Source organism: Mycteria americana, chromosome 11, assembly GCF_035582795.1.
Source record: "Mycteria americana isolate JAX WOST 10 ecotype Jacksonville Zoo and Gardens chromosome 11, USCA_MyAme_1.0, whole genome shotgun sequence".
Lineage (NCBI taxonomy): Eukaryota > Metazoa > Chordata > Aves > Ciconiiformes > Ciconiidae > Mycteria > Mycteria americana.
Window position 1 is genome coordinate 22,998,033 of NC_134375.1, and position 12,247 is coordinate 23,010,279.

At 48.4% G+C, this 12,247-nt stretch overlaps 1 protein-coding gene across 3 annotated transcripts in view; it reads left to right on the plus strand.

Annotated features, from left to right (window-relative positions):
• The window catches only part of ABTB1 (ankyrin repeat and BTB domain containing 1), a 28,852-nt gene extending 17,805 nt beyond the window's left edge, over positions 1–11,047 (plus strand). For all 3 annotated transcript variants that reach the window (XM_075513814.1, XM_075513815.1, XM_075513816.1), the window contains 4 exons: positions 1,629–1,727; positions 2,345–2,512; positions 5,568–5,768; positions 7,641–11,047. In XM_075513814.1, coding sequence (XP_075369929.1) covers positions 1,629–1,727; positions 2,345–2,512; positions 5,568–5,768; positions 7,641–7,847 — 675 coding nt within the window. In that variant the 3' untranslated portion in view covers positions 7,848–11,047. The remainder of the gene's footprint in view (positions 1–1,628; positions 1,728–2,344; positions 2,513–5,567; positions 5,769–7,640) is intronic.
• The last annotated feature ends 1,200 nt before the right edge of the window (positions 11,048–12,247 follow it).

Sequence of the window (12,247 nt, forward strand, 5' to 3'; positions counted from 1 at the left end):
GGGCATAGGGTGGGGAAACAGAGTGGGCAGTTGGATCATGGCTACTAGTGTTTGTAATGGGATGCCACAGAGAGTGCGGCTGCAGATCCCAGACCGCCGTTTGTTCATTGCCTTGAAACATGAGACACAGATAACAGCAAAAGAGCAGCCTGGGGAATCTACAACTGAGACAATTTGATCTCATCTTCGATGCTGGAGATGCTTGTTGCGTTACAGCTGTATAAAAAGCAGGTAATAGATCAGGTGGGGAGTGTTCCTTGTAGTGCTGCATCTCCTCTGGGAGAGGAGTTCCCCGATGGGGAAGGACTCACGGGGAGAGGTGCTATGGAGAGGCAGCGTTACTGTGACAGCCATGCGCACAATTTGAATGTCACTGGGCTTACTCTCCTGTGATGAGGAACGAGAAGCTGCCAAATGTTGCTGTGGACAGACAAAGAGCCTGGCAAATGGGTCCAGATTGCCATGTTCAGTGGTGGTGTGAGCTTTTGCCAGCTTGGTGCCTTGCCACATCCTAGAACCTGTTTTGTGAGAGAAACCCCGCTGCATGTGAACTGAGCTTGGCTGAGCACCAACCCAGTGTATTGCAGGCTGTGTCTTTTGTTTAATTTGGGAGGGAGGTGTCATCTGGCTCCTCGGTAAAGCTGAAAGTCAGTTGCTTTCAGTTAGGATGGAGGCAGGCGTGTTGGAAATGGTGCTTCGGTAGTCTGCGATTGGGAGACTGATCTTCACGGTCAGGCCAGGGTTTTCCCAGGTGCAAACTTGGGATGTAACTTCCCTGGATGAGAGACAGTGGTAATAAACTCCTCGGCACAGGCAGCTCAGGGGCATGTGTTTGGAAAGCAAGAACCAAGGGAAACTTTTGTTTCTAGACATTAATTGTCTTGGTTACATGACTGTGAATATAAACTTTTTTTTCTACAATTGAATTGCCCTCTATATAGGATAAGGTGAAAGTGAAAATATTTGGAAGTGTCACTTTAAAATAACATAAGGCCAACAGATTTTTTTTTTTTTCGCGTGTGTGTGTGCTGTCTTTGTTGGCATGTGGGACTGGGAGGAGGTGTGTTGGTGTTAAAATAATTCACTAGAGTATTAATACTGCAACAACACTATCTTTGGCTGCAAATCAAATGAGAAATTTAAAATGTGCTTTAGGAATGTTGGGTTATTCAAGTGAGGCAGTAGTTGTAGCCAAACCATTTCAAATGGGTGTATACGTCTATAATCTATATGTTAGTACATCTACCGGTACATCTACACAGTAAAGAGCTAGTCCTAAGCTCTAGTATGCTTATGATAACCACGTGGAGGTGAAGTTTACTCCATGTAATGGATATCTGCCTTGTTAGGTGGCACAGAAATGCTTTCCAGAGGTGTATGGAGGGTCAGGGAGTTTCCACAGATAGGGAGGCAGCTGTAACTTGTACCAGAAATATCTCTATCAGGAGTGCGAGGACTCCACTTCCTCACATTGAAATCTGTGTTCGGAGCATCTCTGGTGCTCTGCACTGTGGTGAGGGAATGGATGGATGGTTGCTTCTGGGAAGACCAAGAAGTCCAAACTTGGGACCCTGAGTGTGTTTAAAGCATGAATGTTAAAGGTAGGGTTTTCTGGTTTCTCTTCCTAGGTTGGTTTTGGGGAGTTGCCGTTTGACAGCACTGACAACTTTAACAGTTGTCCTGATGTGTGTTTCCGGGTGGCAGATTACAACTTTTTGTGCCATAAGGTATGTGCTTGTGCTATACTTCATTCTCCTCCCTTTTTGCCATGAGTCTAGTCTACCTGTCTCCCCAACTCATCCAGTGCTGGATACGCTCTGCAGAAGCAGCATTGCCTCATCAGCTGGAAAACGAAAAGTCTTAATGCAGCTGGAAACTATATTTAACACATTTAACAAAACAGCAAACCCTGCCTTTCTTGCAGAGGTGAGGAGATAAATTTATGGATTCAGCTACAACATTCACAGCTGCAAAATCTCCTACTGCCAGCTTGTGAGTTCAGTGTCTGGAGAGGGGAATGTTTGATCTGCAAATAAACAGCACTAAGAATGGATTTTGAGATCCAGCCTCAACTCAAACTCTTGCCCTAATGCCATGCTACTTTTGAATCTCTTAAGTTTACAATTTTTTTTTTTTTTTTTTTTTTTGTTCTGAGGGTGAGCATGGATAGAAATAAGGTATGGAAAAATGTTGGAGATGCAGCTTCAAAATATAGGGAGAATCAGAGTTACAGAGTCTGAACTTCCAAAATATCTTTGAGCTGCTGTGACAGCTGGTTGGTAGTGCTGTTTGACTTGGTGCAATGATAAAGATGCTAGTGTTTTGGTCTTTCTTCCCTCTCCAGGCATTTTTCTGTGGTCGCAGTGATTATTTCAAAGCCCTTCTTGAAGACCATTTCAGTGAGAGTGAGGAGCTGCAGACACAGCCCAGCATCCCTGTGGTGACTCTCCACAACATCTCAGAAGACATCTTCATCCGGGTCCTCTACTACATCTACAGTGATGATACAGAGGTGAGGCCAGCCATGGAGCCTTTCCTCCTCTGTTGGTTAATTCTGGAGGTGTTCACCGCTGTGTTTTCCTGCAGTATCTGGAGGGGGGTGGGTGTGTGTGTGTGTGGTTTCTTAAAACCCACTGTCCTACTCTGCTCCCTCACTTCTGTCTCAGGAACCCACATACTGGGACTTGCTGTTAGCCAGGCAGGGATCTAGTTTATGTGCATGACATTCGGGAAGCAAATTCCTAGTCTTTCATCCCATAACAAAAATTTGGAAATTAGATTGCACGTTTTATGTTGGCGTGATAAATGCAGGGCTTTGCAGATTTCCCTCTTGGGCGCTGTGGAAGGATAAGGTGAGCAACTGCCAGTAGGTGGCAGATTGAGCACATTTGGAGATGTGGAAAGGTTGAGAGATTCTGCTTATCTACTCTTGGCACCATAGCCCACTTTTCCATTTGTAGCAAGTCATTATTTCCACTGTTTTTTATTGCTGGGATGGGCAAAGGCTCCACTGGGAGACCAACGCCTTGCTGTGCTCAGCATCGCAAGCAGTAACAAAATGGCCCTAACCCTCATAGCGTTCCGCCTAATGGAAGGCGCAGCAAATCTCAGCGTTGAAGGAGCTTCCTGCTTTGGTTTTGTGGCAAATGCTTTCAGCAGGTCTAGCTATGAGATGCCAGAACGCGTTCTGGCATTAGGGCAGTGATCAGAGACGCTGCTGCACCTGCCAGTGTCGCTTCTCCCAAGCAGTATTTGTGCTCTGGGGTAGGTGCCACATACGGAGAGCGCACGCAGCTGTGACCTTGTTTCTGCTGATCTGTTCACCTCCGGGTAGCAGCAGGGAATGTGCGGTAGGGAGAGATGTATTTAGCAGGCAGCAAGGGCAGGATTGCCATTGGTATGCCAGAGAGCAGATGCTTCACTTGTCTGCACTCTTCCCTCAGCCATGTGCGGAAAGGGCAGGCAGAGAGGGAAAGCAGCTTGTTGGGGTTGTGAACATCCTCCTGACCTTGTGGCTGCACTGCAGCGTGACCCTGTTGCCTTGCACCTCTCCAGTCTGCCTGCCCTCCTCGTGATGGCTCACAGGAAGGATGTTTCCTAACCAGCCATTCCTTTCCAAGGGGTGTCTCAGCTGCCCTGGCTGGACTTGGAGCAGGAGGACAGACCAACAACGTGTAGGAGTTGAAAGGGTCTTGCTCATATGTTTTCTAGGCAGAATGGTGCTGTCACAGAAACTAGCTTGGATTTCAAACTGAGCAGCCAAGATATGAGCTTCTGCAGAGAATTCATCTGTCACGAAAAACTACCAGGAAAAATGGTCAGGAAAACAGGAATATAGCTCAAGTTCCACGCTTATGTGTGGAGTGTGCTCCCTGCCCTGGGTTTCTCCAGCCAAGTGTCAGCACTCCCAGTTCCATGTTTCTTTTTCCAAAGGATTTATGTGTCTCTGCCATGTAGTAATGACAACGCTTGCAGTTGGAGGGAAGAGTGTGTGCAGAGGACAGAAAGGGTTCCAGGCAGAAAGAAAGCTGCTGATCAGAATACTTGTGTGGGCTCAAGGGGGGCTTTTGGAGGAGTGTTTGCCAGGTTTGTCCTTAATCAAGCAGTTGGGAGCTGCTGCCATCAATAGTACTGATTCAAACGCCTCCAACTCATGAGGTTCCTGGAGCTTATGAAAGGACAAAGCAGCACTTGATTAATAACCCCAAGAGCTTTGTTACACCCCTGGTACTATGGATTTCACGGCATGCCTCTAATACATCTTGTATACTTCTGCACAGCTGTTGCAGGGTGTTACACAGCTGAGACGTTTGCTGTGAGCAGTCTCGCCAAACACTGGTGTGGACAGCTGTAGGAGAAGAAATAATCAGCCTTTTGCAGTCGTCAGAGTGAGCAGCCACATGTGTAGATGTGGACAGCAGTGGTTTTGCTGCTGAGCAGTTATCAGGGCAGCGGACCGTGCTGCACCAGAGTTACCATTCCTCAATCTAGACCAGTGTGGCTTGGTCTCTAGATGCAGGTGATCTCGCCTCCTCCACAGCCAGGGTACGCTGCATCCTGCAGATTTGCTGTTAAAATGGATGTCGGTAACTGTGCTCTTTGCACTTCACATTAGCAGGAACAGAACTGTGCAGAGAGAGGCTCTAGTTCCAGGTTAGCGACACAGATGGCTGACTAAAATAGGATTTGCCCAGCCAGGGGGAAGAGACTGAGTGAAGCTGGAGGTGGTGTCACCAGCATTATCTACAGCATTTTTTACCCTCAGATCACTAGCAAAGAGCAAAAGTACCCAAGAGGGAAATGGGAGGGTGGTTTTCTAGCTCAAGAGACTGAAAATGTTAAAGGCCATTCACAACAGTGTAAGCTTCAGCATCTGGTGCATGGATTTAGTTCAGTTTGAATGCCTGTTAAAGCTCCAGCAGTATTTGATGTGCAGAGTCTGTTCCTAACCTAGTTGGGCCTCACCTATAGTGTATTTGGAGTGCAATTTTCTGTCCTGGGATGTATCCCTGTGCCAGGGAGGTTGTGCTGGCTGAGTTAGCAGAGCCAGTTTGAGGAAGGAACTTAAGAGAATTTTGCACTTTTTTCACAAAATGCAAGTCCAGCAGTACAAAATGGGAGGAAAAGTCCTAGTGGGGACAAGGTGCTCTATTCTGCTGGCCTGTTCCGTTTGTCTCTTTGAAGGGCTGTCAGTACCTCTGGTAAAAGCTACCTCCTTCCACTGCCACATTGAACATTTCTTAGCAGCCAGCTTTTGGCTGCACTTCAGTGCTTCAGCATTGCTTTGTGCTTAGCTAGAGGGGTTAGCTGCAGCATGGCAAACCTCTTGCTTTGTGCTGAGCAAGCTGCCTCTGCAGCGTTTTAAACTCCTCTGTGGTAACTGAGTGGAAGACCTAGCCCTGGAATATTGAGCTCCTGTCTCTCCATAGTACTGTTAACACTTGTCCGGTAATGGACCGCACAACACTTTAGGGAATCTCTGCTAAGACATAAGAGAAGAAGGCAGTTTGCCAGAGACAAATGCAGTGGGTAGGACTGGACAGTAATTCCCCTCTTTCCATTGCCAGCTGTCCCCGGAAAACGCCTACGACGTGCTGTGTGTGGCAGACATGTACCTGCTGCCTGGGCTCAAGCGCCTTTGTGGCAGGACCTTGGCTCAGATCCTTGATGAGGACAACATTGTCAGCATCTGGAGGATTGCAAAGCTGTTCCAGCTGACCCGGCTGGAGGACCAGTGCACGGAGTACATGGCAAAGATCATCGAGAAGGTAGCAGAAACACTCCCCACTGCGCTTACCGCATGTGCCTGTAAATCTAACTGCACAGTGAGCTATAGATACAACAGATTTAATGGTTGCACTTCGGTCTGTAATAAATGGTTGCCCTCTCTGGTTTAATGTGCTTCCTGAAAATGAGCAGCGGTTAAGTAGCAAAGCACATGGTGACTTAGGACAGAGGATGAGGAGTGTGGCAGTACCTGATGTCCCTGCAGTAAGACAGATGCTGGTGGCTGTCTAGCACATCCCTGTGGACCGTGGGGTGAAAAACCTGCCCAAAAAGTTCTGCAAGTGCCATGGGTGGGTGACTTTCACCGAGCTTTCAGCCACCATGCCCAGAGCAACAACGGTGTTGCCTGAATACACCAGCTGCAGCCTGGAGAACCCAACGGGGTGTGCAGAGGAGCTCCGTGCAGGACATGTATTTTAGCGTTTGCTGGAGGGAGTTCTTTCTGGCATAACGCTATAGAAAGGAGTAATCAGTGTGATCTCTGGTCTCCTCCAGGATGACAAATCTAACAGTAGGGATTTCCACAGGGGAAATCTGGCCGTTGAACAGCCAGAAGTAATGAATCTAACACTGAAGTTTTCTTTATGTGGCTCCATTTAAGTGTAATCCTGAGTGATTATAGCTTGAAGTTTCAGGACTCATGGAGAAAGTTGCCATACGGAAGGATAAACTAGAATCTATGGGGTGTTCTTATCCCGAGACAGATCTTTATAAATGGCTTGTACAGTTCAGGTGGGAATGTAACATTTTCACCTGCAGCTTGAAAGGTGTGAAATTCTTTTTGGCATGTGAAAACAGTGAAGGAAATGATTCTGGGGCTGTTAGTTTGTTCAGTGTATAGCTTGGGGATGATGGACACATCAGCATGCACCCAGATTCTGGCTTCTGAAAAAGGGATTTGGTTTGAAAGCTGAATGAATATCCCAAGTAGTCATTGGGCAAGATAGGGCTTTGCTTGTGTGTTCCCCTTGCATTCCCCTTCTCCCGCCCGAGTGGGAGTCCTCGGACCCAGCATTGGCAATGTGCCTTCCTAAGGGTGTTGGCACAAATGGAGCCACCCCAGCTGTTCAAACATCAGCAGCTGCCAGCGTCTTGTAGAGATGCATCAGTGCATCTGTGCATCAGTGCATCTCTACAGGGATGCATCTCAACAGGGAGAGATTTTTGGCAGCGTGTGTAGCATAGAGCAGGGCTCAGCAACCTGCCGTGCCCAGGCACAATTTGGTAGCGCAGACAGACGGAAGCTGCCTCTCACCCTTCAGCACACCACATGTTCCTGGGGAACTTGATGCAAAATCATTCATGAGTGACCCGATTCTGTCAGGCTGGGTGCAGAACAGAGCAGCTGCCTTGCTGTGATCTGCTGGTCGGCTGTTGGTGGTGGGGCTGAGAGCCATGGTGGGGATAGTTATCTGTGGCTCCTGGTTCTGAACTGGGCACAAGCACCCGCTGTCTTGCCTGTTGCAAGACATTTCCCAGAAGCGTCTGGCAGCATCTCCTGGTTCCTGCTGAGGAGCCTTTCTGGAGGGGAATATTGTGCATATTCATGTGCCCCAATACCAGAGCTATGGATGCTTAGTTAGTGGGTATTACAGTGAGCTGTTTGAGATGCAGATTGCTTACAGTTGTGACCATTTATTGTTGGAGTATTACTACCTCCTTAGGATGAATGGCAGGATCTCCAAGTGGTGTCTGTAGGAGACACAGGAAGATTTGGGTCTCCATGTACCCTTAGCATTCCCTTTTTCTTCTGTGGGATCCCTCAACAGTGGCCGAGCCCATTATCCCAACCCTTTATGTCCCTTTACCTGTCGTCTTCTCTTCCTAATCGTTCTCTTTTCCACCCTGTCCAGCTGGTGGAGTTGGAGGAGTTTGTGGCTGCTGTGAAGGAGAATGCAGAGGCTGTGGAGGAACGGCAGGAGACTGACTCCATTCCTCTGGTGGATGACATCCGCTTCCACATCACCAGCAACGTGCAGACTTACAGTGCCATTGAGGAAGCCAACCAGAAACTTGAAGCTCTGGAAAACCTCCTGGCCAGTATAGGGCTTGAGTGCTGATGTGTGCAAACCCTGCCTGTCATATGCAGCCTGCGTAGCCCCCAGTGGCTTGGCTTGGAGTGCAAGAACATCCGAGTCTCTGAATGTCTCTCTTCCCCTCCTTTGTCCTCCTTCCCATCCGCTTTCAGGCATGGTTTCTTTTTAATTTATTTATGTCTGGACATTTGCATGTCTGGTTTCTGTTTGGTTTTATTTTGTTTTTTGTTTCTCCTTTCAGAAGTAGCTCCCAAAGCTCAGCCCAAATTAGTAGCTGCCGCTTTGTACAATACAGTGCGGACAGGAGACTGCAAGCTGCTGGGGGTGGTAAGGGAGCTGTTCTGGGGGACGTGCTAGTGCCTGGTGTTAGGACCCATCCTGTTCTGTTGCCCAACAACACACCTCTGAAACTGGTTCATGCCAGGATATTTGTTGAATTGCTACCAGCAGAGGAAGAAAACTGGATTAAACTCTCCAAATAAGTATATTGGAAAGGAGGTGGCCTTTCTTTCACTGTCAGCATTATAAGATTGGCGAAGGTGGGCAGTGCTTCCCTAACGGCGACACAGGAGTACTTGACTATGTGAAAGGCACTGTCTTCACCTGCTATTCTAGTTCTTAGATGAAAAAAACCAAAGTGATTTCCAGGTCTTCCCTAGCTTTTCATTGCTTTGAAGTGCTCAGAATTTAAAAGCTTTGCTTTCTGAACAATCATCTTTGGGAATACAGTAGAGACCAGAGTCCTTCCGTTCTTAGAAAGCAGTAGCTTTCAATGCATAAAAAAGGGAGAGCACCCCTTTTCTCCCTAACAGGAGAAGGAAACACCTTCTTCTTGGAAACAGCACTTTTCCCTTTCTTTTTGTCCATTGTGGTAGAGCAAAACTGACTTGCTTGGTGGGTCAGGGAAGAGGGGTCACGGGAAATCTTTTTTAAAAGGAAAAGGGGCCTTTTCGGTCTCTCGCAGGGCAGCTGTCCCACTTGTCGACCTTCTGGCTTTGCTCAGCCTTGAGCCTTGTAGCTTCATTGTTCTCCAGGAAATTCACTGTTTGTACTAATGAATGTTTTTGAATCTGTGTTCTGCAGTAGGTCGTGTTATCTCGTGTTGTCTTCCTAGACTCCTAATGAGGGTAATAATGTTCTTTCTCCTTGGCACCAATCGGCAGTCGATACCCCGGCGTAAAGCTTGCCTTCCCAAATAGGCTGCCCTCAGAGCTGTTCATCTCCAGAATGGCACGGTATGAGTGTCTCCGGTCGCCAAGGCACAGGCCGGGTATACTTTGCCATGCTGTGAGTTGGGAGGGAGAAGAGGCGTTGTGTGAAGCACACAGAGAATCTTGCACAGGCAGTGTGGTGCCGTTACTAATGCATATCGTCATTTTGGTCACTTTGTGAGGCAAAAGCTTGAAATAATCCATGTCAGGTGTGCTTTTAGTGTTCGAGGTGGGAACAGATGCCCCACATCTTCAGGGTGTTGTTTTCTATAATGGTAGTGGTGCTTCACATGGATAAGGAAAGGGTTTGGAGATCCAGCGTTTGGCAGGGACTTGCTTCAGGTGTGGATGTACTGGGAGGATGGGTTTCTCTTCTTTGCTAATCTCACCAGGTAAGAGGCTGATGCTCCCACACCATGTGAGAACTGCAGCTTCACTGCCCCTGCTCAGAGCATCTGCCTGTATCTGGCATGAGTTGAAGCTGTTTGCGTGTACGCGGGCAGGCTTTGGGCACCACTTGCACTAGGTAGGCTGGGTTTGGTTGCAGTGAGGAGGGGCACCGGGGTTTGGCCGCTGTACTTGAGCGAAGCTGGATTTTGGCAAAATCATGTGTCAGGACTGAATTGCACTAACAGAAGCTGGGGACAGAGCTGGTGGGGCAGGAATGAGGTGCATTGACTTAACTGGACCCCAGATGCTTGTGCACTTTGTCACCTGTGTTTAACTGGTTTTTCTTGCAGAACAAGTCTCTTTGGGGCAGGGGATGATGGCTGCAGGGCTATTCAAGCAGGGCGTGCTTCAGTTCTTGTGTTTCAAAATGCTTGTGAGGAAGCGCAAGGAGTTCTTGTGGTTTGTTTTCTGCAGCCGTATTAGGGCGAGGGAAGAGGATGTGTCCCTGCAGGGGTGCGTTGCTGTGTGGAAGCAGGGAGCAGCAGGAGCGTGCTCCTGTTTGGGGTGGCGACATGGAGAGGAGCTGTGTGTGTGGTGTGTGATTTGTGGAATGTACCTCCATGTCCATCTCTAAGCTTGGTGTGGCTTTGACAGGACCACCAAAGAGCCCAGCACAACTTGAACTGATAAAGGCATCTCAGTGGACTTGAGGCGGGGAAGAGCTATTGAGAAAGCTTTAATATGAAGTCCCATATATTTTGGAGAAAGAAGGTGAAAGCAGAACTGCCTGTTTTCTTGCTCAGTGGAGTGTCAGGCTCATGAAAGCCCGCTACAGAAACAACCGACAGCTTAACCCACCTGGTTCAGTTCCCCTGCATTTCTCTTCACTATATGGCTGAAGATGACACTGAACGTATAAGCAGGATGTTTAGTTTATCACATCCCCTCTGCTCCTCCTGCATACATTCTGCGTCTGACATCTTAGTAGTCAGCTTTCCACAGCAATGGTTGTGACAGCCCTGCACAAAGCTTGCACGGAGCCACCAGAGAACAGAACATGGCCTTTGCCTTCTGCTTGTACTGAACGAGATGCAGAAACAGGATTACCGAGGAATGTGCTAATGCTTTTCTCTGCAGATGCCTCAGCTGCTAAAGCAAAATGGACACGGGTAGTAGGCAAAGCAGGAGGAAGGCAGAGGAGGGGCAGTGGTGCTGGGAAGCATTTTCCATATGGCTGCTCTGGAATAATTCCATTCCTGCGTCCGTAAGCGTGGAGCGAGTGAGGCTGCCGTTGTACACGTGGGAGGAAAGGTCAGTGTGGCCTTTTGATCTGCCTCCCCAGTAGCGCAGTTCCACACGGGCTGCCAAGCAAACGCCTCATCCGTCTGCATGCACTTAGTGGTCACATCTGTCAGCCCTGTCAGATTGTCCAATTACTCGGGGTCCTTTAACCCCCCCCATCCCTTTTGGCAAAATAGGGCTATCAAAAAGCATGCGTAAGCAGATGGTCAGCATGCAGGCAAGCTCTCTAATTAAGATGAGCCAGGTCAAAACTTAGATTTGAATTAACTTTATTCTTGCTGCAAATAATTTTATCACAAAATAAAAACCTTTTGATTTTTCTTCTGTTGCCAGCGTCCTTATTGTGTTCTGTTGCCTCTGTCCTTTTTCATTTACTACTAGCCACTTGTTGAATTGAGAAGATTGTAAAATTTATCAGAGCAACAGTATATTTAAGAAGAAATGTGTAAGCATGTGTGCAGCAATAAAATAGTATATTTCACTATATCTGTTCTTGCTCTGGCCTCTTTGTTACCAGGTGACAACATCAGCGTGGCTTTATTTCTGAAAGGACTCGGTGGGCTCCTTCAGCTTATTTTCCCGCACCCAGGCCAAGGGCTGGCTCTGCACCGCCCGGCTTCCACGCAGCGAGGAAAGCGTGACTGCTGTCCTCCCTCGGTGACCTGCGGGTGCAGTCCTGCCAGAACACGGGCGTAAAGCACCGGCTTGTTTTTGCTGGCTCCTTTCTCCCAGGATTATTCCGTGTCATTAGCGGCACCGTGGCACAGGCTTGGTCAGCGTGGTGGTGGCGCGTCAGGGAGGTGATGTTTATCTCGGGAAGTTGCTCTGGGCAGCCCCCGACAAGTAAGTTGTCGCTCCCTCTCTTCTTGTCACCCCGTGCCTCTGTCATTGCTGACCGTCCATTAAATCCAAGGATGGAGATTCCTCAGCCTCTGTGCCTAACTACTCTGACTTGTTCAGTGCACTCACGGAGCCTCTGAAGCATGTGTTTTCTCCAAAACCTCAAGTCTGCTGAAGTGCCCGGGCAATCCTTCCTTTCTTCTCTGAGGACACAGATGCTTTTTTTTCTCTTTTGCCTTCTTGTGTGTCTGGGTGGCTGCAATAGTCGCAGTGACAACAACTGAGCTGCCTGTGTGCGGCCCCTGTTGACTTCAGAGCGTGGCTGGCATTCAGGGAACGAGGATCCAAGCCTGTCCCCGTGGCTCCATCTAGGGACATGCAAATTTGGGGGGGGGGGGGGGGGGTAAGGGGGTATCCTAATAGCATCTGAATGACTAATGCTGTTGAAGGGAGGGACTGGGCTTGGAAAACTTCAAGCGCTAATCAGGCTTTTGGGACTCAATAAACAGTGCTTACAAGGAGTATCATTGTGCTGTGAGAGCCTGGAGTAAAACACGAGGCTCTTGAAGAGGCTTGAGCTGTTCTGTTGGTAGTCATGGTCAAACGGCGGAGACAGCACCTTCCCACGTAACAGCTCGCAGCCGGTGTGTGTTGACAGACTCGTCTGCTCGTGGTGACACT